The sequence below is a fragment of the Carettochelys insculpta genome, chromosome 32 (assembly GCF_033958435.1).
Source record: "Carettochelys insculpta isolate YL-2023 chromosome 32, ASM3395843v1, whole genome shotgun sequence".
Lineage (NCBI taxonomy): Eukaryota > Metazoa > Chordata > Testudines > Carettochelyidae > Carettochelys > Carettochelys insculpta.
In genome coordinates this window covers 2,575,728-2,589,044 of record NC_134168.1, presented here as the reverse complement: position 1 = coordinate 2,589,044, position 13,317 = coordinate 2,575,728, and the positions used below count along the sequence as shown (strand labels likewise).

The window sequence follows — 13,317 nt, the reverse complement described above, 5'->3', positions numbered from 1 at the left end:
GGAGGTGCTGGGGCTTTGCCCTGCCAGGCCCCGGAGGTGCTGGGGCTTTGCCCTGCCAGGCCCCGGAGGTGCTGGGCTCTGCCCTGCCAGGCCCCGGAGGTGCTGGGCTCTGCCCTGCCAGTTCCCGGAGGTGCTGGGGCTCTGCCCTGCCAGGCGTGGAGGTGCTGGGGCTCTACCCTGCCAGGCCCCGGAGGTGCTGGTGTTCTGCCCTGCCAGGTCTTGGAGTTGCTGGGCTCTGACCTTCCAGATCTGTGTGTACTGGGCTTATCTCCCAGGCCTGGCAGACACGGAGCAGCGCGTTGTCTTGCAGAAGGGTTAATATAATGCCCTAGTTTGGCTGTTCTTGCATTCAGTGTGGACTCTCCCTACAAGAACAGGAGGGTTTTGCCCACTGTTGAAGGCGTCTCATTGTCCCGGAGGGGGCAGCTAGCGCATGAAGTCATCTGCTTAATGCTGTCTCCGTTAGGGATTCAGCTGGCTTCGTTACACTACTCATGGGCGTGGATTGTTACCCCTGAGCCCAAAACGAATGATCGGTTTCAAGCTAACTTTTTAGTGTAGCACAGGCCTCAATGGATATTAAATGCCTATTAGATAAAAACTCGTTAAACCCACATCTGGATACTCGTTCCTAATTAATATGCACTTAGCTGAAGTTGAATAGTAACAGAGAGGGAGCCGTGCTAGTCTATACACTATCAAAACAAAAAGCAGTCAAGTAGCACTTTAAAGACTAGCAAAACAGTTTATTAGGTGAGCTTTCGCGGGACAGACCCACTTCTTCAGACCACAGCCAGACCAGAACAGACTCAATATTTAAGGCACAGAGAACCAAAAACAGTTGAAGTTGGTTTCATTTCTCTTCCAAAGTGACCGAAGCAAAGACAAAGTAAGGCCGGTGTAATTCTGACGGCAAGTGTCCAAAGAAGGGTTTAAGGCCGTTTATCTGATCCACTTTTCATCCACACCTCTAGTTAATTCAGGCTGCAATGTGAACACCCAGGAGGTGAAACAGTTGGGCAATTTTCCTTTATTCTTATAAAAAGTCCTCACTTGAGCTGGGCAGCCCCGTGAGTTTTAAATTGTCCCCGGGAGCCTTTTCCTGCCCCTCAGCCTCCTCAAGGCAGCCTTCACCTCCTGGTTCCTCAGGCTGTAGATGATGGGGTTTAACGTGGGGGTGACGATGGTATAAAACAGGGCCATCACTCTGTCTATGTCCGCCACATGGCTGGACTTGGGCCGCAGGTACATGGCGCAGGCTGAGCCGTAGAACAAGACGACCACGGTAAGGTGGGAGGAGCACGTGGAGAAGGCCTTGTGCCGCCCCTGGGAGGACGTCGTTTTCAGGACGGTGGAGAGGATGCAGGCGTAGGACACCAGCACCGTCAGGAAGGGGAAGACAGTGATTATGAAGCTGATCAGTACGATGAAGACCTCGCTCTGGGAGGTGTCCCCGCAGGCCAGCCTGAGCACGGGGTGGATGTCGCAGAAGAAGTGGTTGATCTCGTTGGGCCCGCAGTAGGGCATGGAGAAGATCCAGATGACCTTGCCCATGGGCATCAGGACGCCGCAGAGCCAGCAGGCGGCAGCCATCCTGGCGCAGGCTGTGGGGTTCATAATGACGGGGTAGTGCAGCGGGGAGCAGATGGCCCTGTAGCGGTCGTAGGCCATGGCGGCCAGCAGGTAGCACTCCGCCGTCCCGAGAGACAGGATGAAATGCATCTGGAGGGCGCAGCCGATGAAGGAGATGGTCCTCTCCTCCGAGAGGAAGTTGGCCATCATCTTGGGGATGGTGACAGAGATGTAGCAGCCCTCCAGCACAGACAGGTGCCAGAGGAAGAAGTACATGGGGGTGTGGAGGGTCGAGTCCAGCGCCGTGAGCAGGATGATGATGCTGTTGCCCATCAAGGAGAGGGTGTAGATACAGGATAGAGCTACACAAAGCATGGCCCGGGTTGCTGGATCCTGGGAGAAGCCAAGGAAAACAAAGTGGGTCACCCAGCTCTGGTTCCCCGGGGCCGTTCCATTGGCAAAGTACATCTGTGCAAAGGAGAGGGAAATAGTTTGTGTGTGAGCTTCATGGGACAGCCCACAGGGAAGGGATCTGCTGGGTCGTGGAGCCCCATCCGGTCCCTGCGATGGCTGGAAGCCCTGACACTTCATCCTGCCCGTCCCCTGACCCAATGCCAGCCTCACGTCAGTTAGCGAGTTCGCCCCCCACCGCTCCAGAGGGGTGGCTGTCCCAGCCTATGTGTCCTTGCTATTTAGCTGAGATACCTCATGCCCGATCTGGGAATTTACCTTTCTGGTGTACTTGTCCAGAGGGAAAAGTCACCCTTCTCAGCTGCGTTGTTCTAGGCTAAACACAGCCAGCTCGGTCTGTCTTACAGGTTTCATCAGCTGGTATGACTTGGTGCAGCCACTCTGACTTTAATTACGCCCACGTCCCTCCAGCCCCGGACTTACCTTCTCTCTCCGGACACCCCTCTCTGTTTAGCTGTCTAGCTAGCTGTTTCGAAAAGACAACACAAATCGAGCGCTGTGCCCCAGACGGCGCCCGTGTAAATCTGGAGGAAAATGTTCAAGTTCAGCAGCGTTTCCCAGAGATTGCTCAGCCTTTGAACAGCTGGGGCTCGACCCTGAGCTTTCGTGTCTCAGTTCTGTTTGATTTGAGCAACGTTCCCTGCTCAGTTCCACGGGGCACTTGCAGAGCCCTGCTGGAGGGCAGCAGGTGTAGCTCGGAGCAGGGCTGGCCCCCGACACAGAACGAAAGCCAGACAGCGAGAGACTCACCTTTGCAGCAAGCCAGGGTGTCCATGAGTGTGCCGCAGGCAGGGTGGCGGCCAGGTGTTTTACCTCCGTTCTGAGCCTCCTGGGACAGGCCCCGAGGGGTGCCCTTTGGGTGTAATTAGGCAGCTGGTGAAGGGAAATTTTCATCTGTGCCCTGGTTGCGAAATTAATCCCACTGAGTGCCCCGTCCCCGTCCCCATCCTGGCCAGGAGTGGCTGGAGAGAAGGGCAGCGTCCCCCACTGGCATCAGTGGGGATATTGGGCACGACCACAGGACAGGTTGGTCAGCTCCCCATCCTCCTGGCCAGAACTGACCACACACAACAACAACAACAACGTGGCCTTCGGTGTCTTGTCCGGGTGCTCACTGACGGGGAGCTCTCTGCAGTCCCCCAGGCTGTGCTTCTAAATGTCACACACACGCAGAGCAGTCCTCGTTCCCTCCAGCGGGGGGGGGTCTCTCTCTCTCTCTCTCTCTCCCTCTCTCTCTCTCTCTCTCTCACACACACACACACACACATGCACAGAGCAGTCCTCGTTCCCTCCAGCAGGGGTGTGTGTCTCTCTCACACGCACACATGCACAGAACAGTCCTCGTTCCCTCCAGCAGGGGGGGTCTCTGTCACACACACACAGAGCAGTCCTCGTTCCCTCCAGCAGGGGGGGTCTCTCTCTCTCTCTCTCTCTCCCTCTCTCTCTCTCTCTCTCTCTCTCTCACACACACACACACACACACACACACACACACACACACACACACACACACACAGAGCAGTCCTCGTTCCCTCCAGCAGGGGTGTCTCTCTCACACGCACACATGCACAGAACAGTCCTCGTTCCCTCCAGCAGGGGTGTGTGTCTCTCTCACACGCACACATGCACAGAACAGTCCTCGTTCCCTCCAGCAGGGGGGGTCTCTGTCACACACACACAGAGCAGTCCTCGTTCCCTCCAGCAGGGGGGGTCTCTCTCTCTCTCTCTCTCTCTCTCTCTCGCACACACACACACACACACACACACACACACAGAGCAGTCCTCGTTCCCTCCAGCAGGGGGGGTCTCTCTCTCTCTCTGTCACACACACACACACACACACACACACACACACACACACACACGGGGTCTCTCTCTCTCACATGCACATGCACACACACACACACACACGGGATCTGTCTCTCTCACACGCACACACAGGGTCTCTCTCATGCACACGCACACATGGGGTCTCTCTCTGTGTCTCACACACACACACAAGGGGTCTCTCTCTCACATGCACATGCACACACACACACGGGATCTGTCTCTCTCACACGCACACACGGGGTCTCTCTCATGCACACGCACACATGGGGTCTCTCTCTGTGTCTCACACACACACACAAGGGGTCTCTCTCTCACATGCACATGCACACACACACACGGGATCTGTCTCTCTCACACGCACACACGGGGTCTCTCTCATGCACACGCACACATGGGGTCTCTCTCACACGCACACACACGGGGTCTCTCTCTGTGTCTCACACACACACACACACACACACACACACACACAGGGGGATGGATTGGACATACCCTGAGAAAACCATCGACACCACAAGACAAGCCTTAATTTGGAAGCCAGGAGGACAGAGGCGCCCCCAGGGAACACCTGGGCGACGTCTGCACCGGAGGCATCTGCCTACAGAAGTCACTGGCGGAAGAGGTGCTCTGACACAGCTTCTGTCGACAGAGCTCACCTGCGTAAAAGCGGATCGATCGTTTGATGTGCTCTGCTGACCAAAGGGCCCCCGGAGCAGCCACGGCGCTTTCTCGTCTACACTTGCTGTCGACAAAAGGCATTTCGTGTGCCAGCGCTCTGTGAGTTTTGGCCTCTCTAGTGTAGAAGTAGGCCTGGCGTAAAGGCCTGGAGGCAGACACTAAAAAGAGGGGATACGCCTGGTCACAAGCGGAAAAGATCAAGCAGCTAGAAAAGGGACCGATAACACAACAGAAAATACCGTATTACCTACATATGAATCCATGGTGCACCCACATCTTGAACACTGCAAACAGCCTCAACTCACCGAAGATATCCCAACAGAAAAGCAGTCCAGGAGCACTTTAAAGACTAACAAAATGATTTATTAGGTGATGAGCTTTCGTGGGACAGACCCACTTCTTCAGCCCAGAGCCAGACCAGAACAGACTCAATATTTAAGGCACAGAGAACCAAAAATAGTAATCAAGGTGGACAAATCAGAAAAAAAATGATCGAGGTGAGCAAATCAGAGAGTAGAAGGGCAGAAGGGTGGGGGAGTCAAGAATTAGATTAAGCCAAGTTTGCAAATGAGCCACTATAGTGACCCAGAAAATTCCCATCCTCGTTCAAACCACGTGTTAATGTGTCGTATTTGAATATAAGAGAGAGTTCAGCAGCTTCTCTTTCCAAAGTGTTGTAAAAATTCCTCTTCAAAAAGACTCAAACTCTAAAGTCATTAACAGAATGGCCCACTCCATTACAGCGCTGGCTGATGGGTTTGTGGATCAGGAGTGCTTTTATGTCTGTTTTGTGCCCAGTAACTCTTTGTCTGAGAGAGTTTGAAGTCTGTCCAATACACAAAGCATCTGGGCATTGTTGGCACATGATGCCATATATAATGTTAGTTGAGGAACATGAGAATGTGCCTGTGATTCTGTGACTAACCTGGTTAGGTCCAGCACCGAGAAGATGTCTTGGTGCTGGAAAAATTTCAGAACAGGGCAAGAAAATGGTTGGGGGTTTGGAACGGGGCCCAGAGGAGAGATTGAAGAGACTGGGACTTTTCGACTTCGGGATGAGACAGCAGTGGCACAATATGATGGAGGTTTGTGGAAGCATGACTGGGGTGGAGAAAATAAAGGAGGCAGTGTTATTCGCTCCTTCTCATAACAGAGGAACTGGGGACGCACCAAATGAAACTCACGGGCAGCAAGTTTACAACAAACCAAAGGACGTTTATCGTCACACAGCGCAGTCAGCCTGGGGAACTCCTGGCCAGAGCAGGCGCTGAAGGCCAAGACTTTAACAGGGTTCTGAAAAGAGCTCGATGACTTCATGGTGGCTGGGGTCCTTCAGTGCCAGGAACGACAGGGATGGTGTCATTAGCCTCCATTTGTCAGTGGCTGGGGATGGGTGGCAGGAGAGGAATCGCTCAATGATTCCCTGGTCTGTTCGCTCCCTCTGGGGCATCCGGCCTTGGCCTCTGCCGGCAGACAGGACATGGGGCTGGCTGGGCCTTTGCCTGGACGCGATGTGGCTGTTCCCATGTTCTGATGTACCTAGTTGTATGAATTTTTACAAGGATGGGTGACTTCTTGTGCACTCTCATCTGAAGTAAAGGGCTGCTGGGTGTAAGCCATGAACGCCCCAGAAATCATCAGCATGCAACACTGGAGAAAGAGCTGAAAATTGCCTTTCAGTGCTTGCAGAGGTGCAGGCCGTTTTCCTGACAGCTCCCTCCAAAAAGCTGCCCCTGGGGCTTGCTTTCTCCACATTTCTACCCGGGTAACCAGAGGGAACTGAGATGCAGGAAGCGAAGGCCCAGCTCTCGTAAGGTAAGCACCTTGCTGAGGCAGAGCAATGTGCCTACAGGTCTTTGCAGCCAGGCACCTGATCCATCCAGGTTTCCAGAACGACCGGGAAGTTCCAGGGGACACAGGGACAATGGAGTCAGGCCTCTTGGGTTTTATCCCTGGCTCTTGGAGGGGACTAAGGTCTGGCAGGGTTGAATGCAACGGTTGGCTGGCTGGACGCCTGAGTCCTGTTTTTAATGGGGTGACAACCGCTTCCATAGACTTCTCCTAGTCATGTCACTTTCCCAGCCCTTACTTCCCTCCACTGTTTCTGATAGGTAGGGCACTTGGGCGAAGTCTGTGCTAGGGAAAGTTGATTTCAGGTACCCAGTTCTAGCTACAGCGTGTGTGTAGCTAGAGTCATCACATTGGAATTGACTTGTTTCCCTAGTGAAGACCTGGCCTCTATACTCTCGCGTCAACCTCCCTTACTCCACGCAACGTCCATAGAGTGGCGTTGCCAATGGATGAACCCAGAGAGATCGGTTTTGCCACGTCTGCACTAGACATGCAAAACCGAACTCAAGAAGATCGACCCTGCCTGGGTCCATCTTCTGCTTAGTATAGACAAGCCCTTGGAGATCTCAGATACCGTGACGATGAGGAGCACATAGGTATCTAAGACGGAGTGTGTGTGTGTGTGTGTGTGTGTGTGTTTGTGTGGATAGATACATAGATTGATAGACAGATAGAAGGCAAAGGAGTAATTCTTAATGTTTTGGTCCTTTTCCCCCTGAATTCTAAGTACCTGCATGTTTGCTACATTTCCTCGTGTGTACGACTGCTTCTACCACTTAACCCTGGCACTCCGAGTGGAGCACAGGTCATCTACAAGTCTCCTCCACTTCACTCGGCCTTGGGACAAAACTTCTAGCTGGCCCCAGGAGTGCCCCAGCGGGCGTCCTTCGATCTCAGTAGACTTTCTCCACATTGTCTGAGGTCTTCCTCATTTGTGTTCTCCTTGCAGGTTCTGTTGGAGAGCTTGACAGACTGTGCTGAGTGATGTTTTTCTGACAGTGTGGCCTGGCCATCCCCACTTTCTCCTCTTGATTTCAATGTTAATTGGTCCTTGTCCTGCTCAAGCATCTGGTCTTCACATATATTCCCTCCTTTTTTAATGTATTGCTTAGCTGTAGCTCTCTTGACTTTCTGTTGTGAATGTGTCCCCCATTTGGTATGTTCTCCTCTGTTTTGGGCAAGAAAGGACAGTGGCCTCATCTAGTAGTTTGATTTCTATGTCTAATATTCCTGGGAAAGAGAAGCAGTTTCTTTAAGGTAAGTCATTCTTTTGTCTCCATCAATTTCCCATTCAGGTTCAAAGTGTGACTGTCCATAACACCATTGTTTGCCTGGCCTACAAATAAGCGTGCTCTCAACTTTCCCTTCTCGTTAATTTAGCATGCCAATAAGCAGCGTGCCTGGGGAAATTCGCATTTTCCTCTCTGAGGCGAACGGTGATGCAGTGAGACATGTGCCTTCTGGGAATGGATAAAAGCTGAAAAAGCACCAAGCGCAGTTCTTTGGGCAGGACGACCCAGCTACTGCCGGACAGCCCGGACACACCTGGATAAGACGGAGAGAAGAGCCCACCTCCTGATTCCTGAACTCCTCACGAAGAGGGCGTATCAGAGACTCAAACTGGCCCTCTTCTCACCTCGGAGGTAAACTCATGTTTGATATCTGATTCAGAGAGGCCACAAGGCATCTTATCCACCCCCCTTTGAGCAAGGTTTGATGTTTTGCCCTAGGGGTGGGACCAAGGGGCAGCAGTATTACCGGCTGTTTCAGACCCTTCCATAGCAGGGACTGGCAGACGTTTGTAGGACAATCTGTTATTTCTTTTCTGAATCTCTGCCAGTCACATGGGAGGTGTCAGGAGTTTGTGCTGGGGGGACAGGTCGATCCAGTCCTTACCACTCAAACCCATCTCTGTGGCTGAATTTGGGTTACACTACACTTTCAGGAGATGGAAAAGCCCTGGCGCTAAGCGTGGGTCGAATCCCATGGAAGCCAATAGAAACCGTTAATGCGAACAACCCGGAAAGTGGGGCTCGCTTCCCTTCTGAGTGAAGGTGGAAAGCTGTGCCTGGCCCGATGCCACCGCTGAGAGGTGGGCTCCAGTGCCGGCTCTGCTCCTCACCTGCTGTGTGACATTTAGTGCGGATAAATGTAAAGTAACGCACGCTGGAAAAAATAATCCCGACTACACTTACAAAAGGGTGGGGACTAACTTAGCCAGAGCCACTCATGAGAGAGATCTGGGAGTCACTGTGGATAGTTCTCTGAAAACATCCACTCCAGAAAGAAAACGGAGTGTTGGGAACCGTTACAAAAGGAAGAGCGACTGAGACAGAGAATCTCTTATTGCCTCTGTGTAAATCCATGGTGCGCCCACAGCTTGAATACTGCGCAGAAGTGTTCTCGCCTTATCTCAGAGCAGATACTGCGGCATTAGCAAAGGTTCAGGAAGGGGCAAGCAAAGTGATTCAGGTTCTGGAAGGCTGCCACGGGAGGAGAAATTAGAACGCCTGGGAGTTTTCCGCTTAGAAGAGAGGCGACTACGGGGGGATATGACAGAGGTCTGTGAAATCATGACAGGTGTGGAGGACGTGAAGAAGGAAATGTCGTTGACTTGTTCCCCGAAGGGAAGATCTAGAGGTCACTCAGTGAAATTAGTGGGCAGCAGGTGTAAAACTAATAAAAGGGAGCGTTTCTTCATGCCGTGCATAACGGGCCAGTGGAACTCCTGGCCAGAGGAGGTTGTGAAGACCGGAATTAACGGGGTTCCAAAGAGAGCTAGCTAATTCACGGCGGGTCAGTCCATCCACAGTGATGAGCCAGGCTGGGCGGGAGCAGCGTCCCTGGGCTCTGCTTGTCCGCGGCAGTTCACGGGTGGCAGGAGAGGGATTGCTCAGTGATTCCCTGCTCTGTTCTCTCCCTCTTGGGCACCTGGCATGGGCCTCTGCCGGCAGACAGGGCACCAGGCTGCATGGACCTTTGCCCTCACCCAGTGTGGCTGCTCTTACGAGCTTGCACGAGTTCCCTCTCCTTTACGCGTCTCCTGTCTGATTCTGGGGGTTTGGGCTGTGATGCCCCTTTGCGGGTGACAGAACTCCAGGACCAGCCCGTGGTAGCCAGTCGTGCTGCGTTAGTGTGAAGGCGTGAGAGGGCTGGTCTGCAGCGCAGGGGTCCAGGATCCACTGGCTCATGTCTGGTTTATCTCTTCTGTCCCTAAAGGCTCGTGCCTCCGGGTTTTACCAGCCAGCTGCAGGGCCAGGGAGGGTTTCCCCTGCCCTTCCCCTCCTGCACATTCTGATAGTTTAAAAACTTCCCCTCTCTGAAGCATCGGGACATGGGAACCTGCACGAGGAGGACTGGAGCTTGGGGGTGCCTGGCTGGTTCCTGCTCACATGCTCCCAGTCCCACGGACCACCCTGTTGGGGGTCAGGAGGGAGTTTTCCCACTCTGTAGCATGCCCTCCTCTGGGGTGCCTGGGGGAGGTCGCTGGTCACGGTTGTATGGTTACATCTCGCATAATGATTTCCCTTCCACGGCCACAGTCTTGGGCAGTGACTCCTGTGGGCTGTGATTCATAGACCCCTAGAGCTTCTTAGATCCCATTTCAATTGCTGGGTTTAGTGTGCCGGCGCAGGGCATTGTGGCTGGCTGTGTTACTCTGTAGGGGAGATGAGACGATCTGATGTCCCCTTCTGGCTTTAAATGCGGTGGCTTAATGGGTTGTTAAGTGCATAGACTGACCCCCATTCCTCAGTGCGTTTCATAAAGGTGGGTGCAATTACTCCCATTTTACATAGAAGAAAACTGAGGCAGGAGCGACCTCCCGACCTCTGCAGTGCGGCTCTGAACTTGGGATGTAATGCGGTCTGACGTGTGGATAAGGTCTGAGCTGTGTGAACACCTGATTCTTCAGCTCAATGGCCAACCAGAAAAGGGAAAACTGGAAAACGTTCCTACACAAAATGCTTTGCTTGACCCAACATGACACGTCATGTTTGATTTTCTAGTTTTGTGGGGGTTTCACCCTTTAAAAATTCAACAAACAACCATTCGGAATGGGAAACTTGAGCTGTTTTCTTTCGGAAAGATCAGAAAGAAATGTTTCGGTGTGTTGGGCGTTTCTGGGTTGGGTTCAACCAATCGGTTGAGTTTGCTGTGAATTTACAAAATAATGCAGTTGACCCAGTTCTGCTTTTTTCAGAGTAAAACGCCCTCAGCTTTAGTGATGTCTAACATCCATGGTAAGGTTGTAACTGCAGGAATCCACAGGCCTTTCCAAGGTCCACAAGGAAGAGGTTGGATGATGCCAACAGAGTCAGAAGGCAACCATGTTATGTTGTCTTGACCCAATGTTTACAGATGTGCAAATCTTAATGGAGTTTAAGTTCGGTTCTACCACAGGTTGAGCCTCTCTAATCCAGAACTTTCTCGTCTGGCAACATCCGTAATCTGGTACGATTTCAGTGAGCCAGACGACCACTTATCACGGGTGTGGACAAGTTTCCTGCGGTCCTATAAAGTTTGTTTCCAGCCGCCAGCCCTGGCTGTCAGTGGTCTGTGCTGTTCTTCAGCTGTAATTTACCCTTACATGTCTCCTGAGAGCGCAGTCAGCAGTGGGAGTGTTGGCAAAGCTGCTAGACATTATTGACCTCCCGTGGTCTGGCAAATTCTCTAGTCCGGCACCAGGCAGGTCCCACAAGTGCTGGTGGAGAGATATTCAACCTGTAGAAGACAAGTGTCTTGCGCTGACCTTGTCTTTGTTCAATTCCCTCTAGTTAAACCCATGGCAAGCAGAGAACAAGGAAATCAAACGTTCATCACTGAATTCACCCTCCTGGGATTTGGGAACCCGCCTGAACTGCAAACCCAACTTTTCCTGCTCTTCCTGGTGATCTACATTGCGACCGTGGTCGGGAACATGCTCATCGTGGTGTTAGTTTTGTCTGATCAGCGCCTTCGCTCCCCCATGTACGTCTTCCTGGGGAACTTGTCCCTCCTGGAGACCTTCTACACCTCCACCATCCTGCCCAGGCTGCTGGCCAGTCTGCTGAGTGGGGACAGAGCCATTGCTGTCCATGGCTGCATTGTTCAGTTTTATTTCTTTGCTTCCCTGGTGGGCTCGGAGTGTTGTCTCCTATCCGCGATGTCTTACGACCGGTATTTGGCGATATGCAGACCGCTGCATTATGCAGCCCGGATGAGTGCCAGCTTCTGCCTCCGCCTCGTGGCAGGGTGCTGGATTAGTGGCTTCGTATCAATTGCTCTAATCGTATTCTTAATGTCACAGCTAACATTCTGCGGCCCCCGCGAAATCGACCATTTCTTTTGTGACTTCACCCCGGTGATTAAACTCTCCTGCAGTGACAGCCGCCCAATGGAGCTTGTGACCTTCACCCTGTCGTCCTTATTCACTCTGCCGCCTTTTCTCCTGACCCTGGCATCCTACATCTGCATCATCAGCACCATCCTGCAAATCCCGTCCGCCTTGGGGCGCCAAAAGGCCTTTTCCACCTGCTCCTCCCACCTCACCGGGGTGACCATTTTCTACGGGACTCTGATCATCGTGTACCTCTTACCAAGAACTGAGACCATGAGAGCCCTTAACAAAGTGTTCTCCGTCTTCTACACGGTCCTAACTCCCCTGGCCAACCCCCTCATCTACAGCCTGAGGAACAAAGAGGTCAAGGGAGCCCTGAGAAAAGCGATTGGGAAATTGTTTGTCTGACCGAGGCGGAACTGGCGCCGTCTCCCGGGTAGACGTTACGGGATTCTGTTTAGTTCCATTGCCGTCAGATGCAGCGCGGCATGTTACGGTGGGGCTGTGTCTGACTTCTCCAGCAGGCAGGGCTCAAAGAAAGCCGAGGAAGTGCTAGGAACATCAGGCCGTGTGAATTTTAAAAAGTAAGCTGGTTTCCCTGGAAAAGTGGAGCAGGAGGAACACTGATAAGAATATAGAAAAGGCCAAGCTGGGTCAGGCCAAAGGCCCATCCAGCCCAGTGTCCTGTCCTCTAGCAGAGGCCAATGCCAGGTGGCTCAGAGGGAGAGAACAGACCAGGGAATCATCAAGAGACCCTTCTCCTGTTGTCCATGTCCTGCCTCTGATGCGCAGAGGCCAGGGACACCACCCCGGCTCATCCTGGCTCAGAGCTGTCCACGGCCCTGTTCTCCACGGATTTATCTAGTTCTTTCTGAACCCTCTCTGGGCTTGCGAGGGTGCTGGCGGTGCTGTGACAGACCCTTTTCCACACGCATTCGGTTTGCAGGGGAACTGAACCGTGGCACGCCGCAGGCGGCCACGAGGGACGGGCCCAGAAGCCTTCTCCTGTATCCCTCCTTACTCGCCAAGCCGCTGCGGTGAACTCGGTGAAACGGGTGCGCGAGCAGGGCGGGTCGCACCCCCTTCCTCGGAAGTCACCTGCCATCTTTCCCTCGGAAGTCGCTGGGGGGACCTGTCCCTCTCCGGGGGCATGTTTAACCCGTTGCCTGAGGAGACCGGTGTAGGCCTGCGTGCACGGGGCTGGACTAGATTTGTCACAGAGCCGGTTCTCAAACATCACTGCACCGTGACCCCTTCCGACCTTGATAGTCACTGCTGGAGCCCAGGAGAGGGGGGCCGAAGTCTGAGCCCCACCACCCCGAGGCCGGGGCTGTAACCGGAGCCCCGCTGCCCAGGGCTGAGTTCCTCAGGTGCAGGGTTTGGCCCAGGGAAGGTGGGCTCCGGCGCCAGCCCCCGGCTAGTCTAAGCCATTTCTGGTGACCCTGTTAAAATGGCATCGCGACCCACCTGGAGTCCACCCCACCGAGTGAGAACACCTGTTGGAGAGTGTCGGCCCAAGGGAATATCTGTTTGTCTCATTCTGGGCTAGTTCCTTGGGCAGGTGGGCACCGCCTCTTCTATCAGGAGTTTGAATCAAT

At 53.3% G+C, this 13,317-nt stretch overlaps 2 protein-coding genes across 2 annotated transcripts; one reads left to right on the top strand and one right to left on the bottom strand.

Moving 5' to 3' along the window:
• Window positions 1–1,077: 1,077 nt before the first annotated feature.
• Window positions 1,078–2,040, bottom strand: LOC142004531 (olfactory receptor 10C1-like). The gene has a single exon (XM_074982176.1). The coding sequence runs from the start codon at window positions 2,038–2,040 to the stop codon at window positions 1,078–1,080; it is 963 nt and encodes a 320-aa protein (XP_074838277.1).
• Window positions 2,041–11,182: 9,142 nt separating this feature from the next.
• LOC142004735 (olfactory receptor 11A1-like) lies at window positions 11,183–12,127 on the top strand. Its single transcript, XM_074982404.1, has one exon. The coding sequence runs from the start codon at window positions 11,186–11,188 to the stop codon at window positions 12,125–12,127; it is 942 nt and encodes a 313-aa protein (XP_074838505.1). The 5' UTR covers window positions 11,183–11,185.
• The last annotated feature ends 1,190 nt before the right edge of the window (window positions 12,128–13,317 follow it).

Coding starts and splice junctions, on each gene's coding strand:
- LOC142004735 (XM_074982404.1), top strand. CDS start 11,186: ATGGCAAGCAGAGAACAAGGAAATCAAACGTTCATCACTGAATTCACC.
- LOC142004531 (XM_074982176.1), bottom strand. CDS start 2,040: ATGTACTTTGCCAATGGAACGGCCCCGGGGAACCAGAGCTGGGTGACC.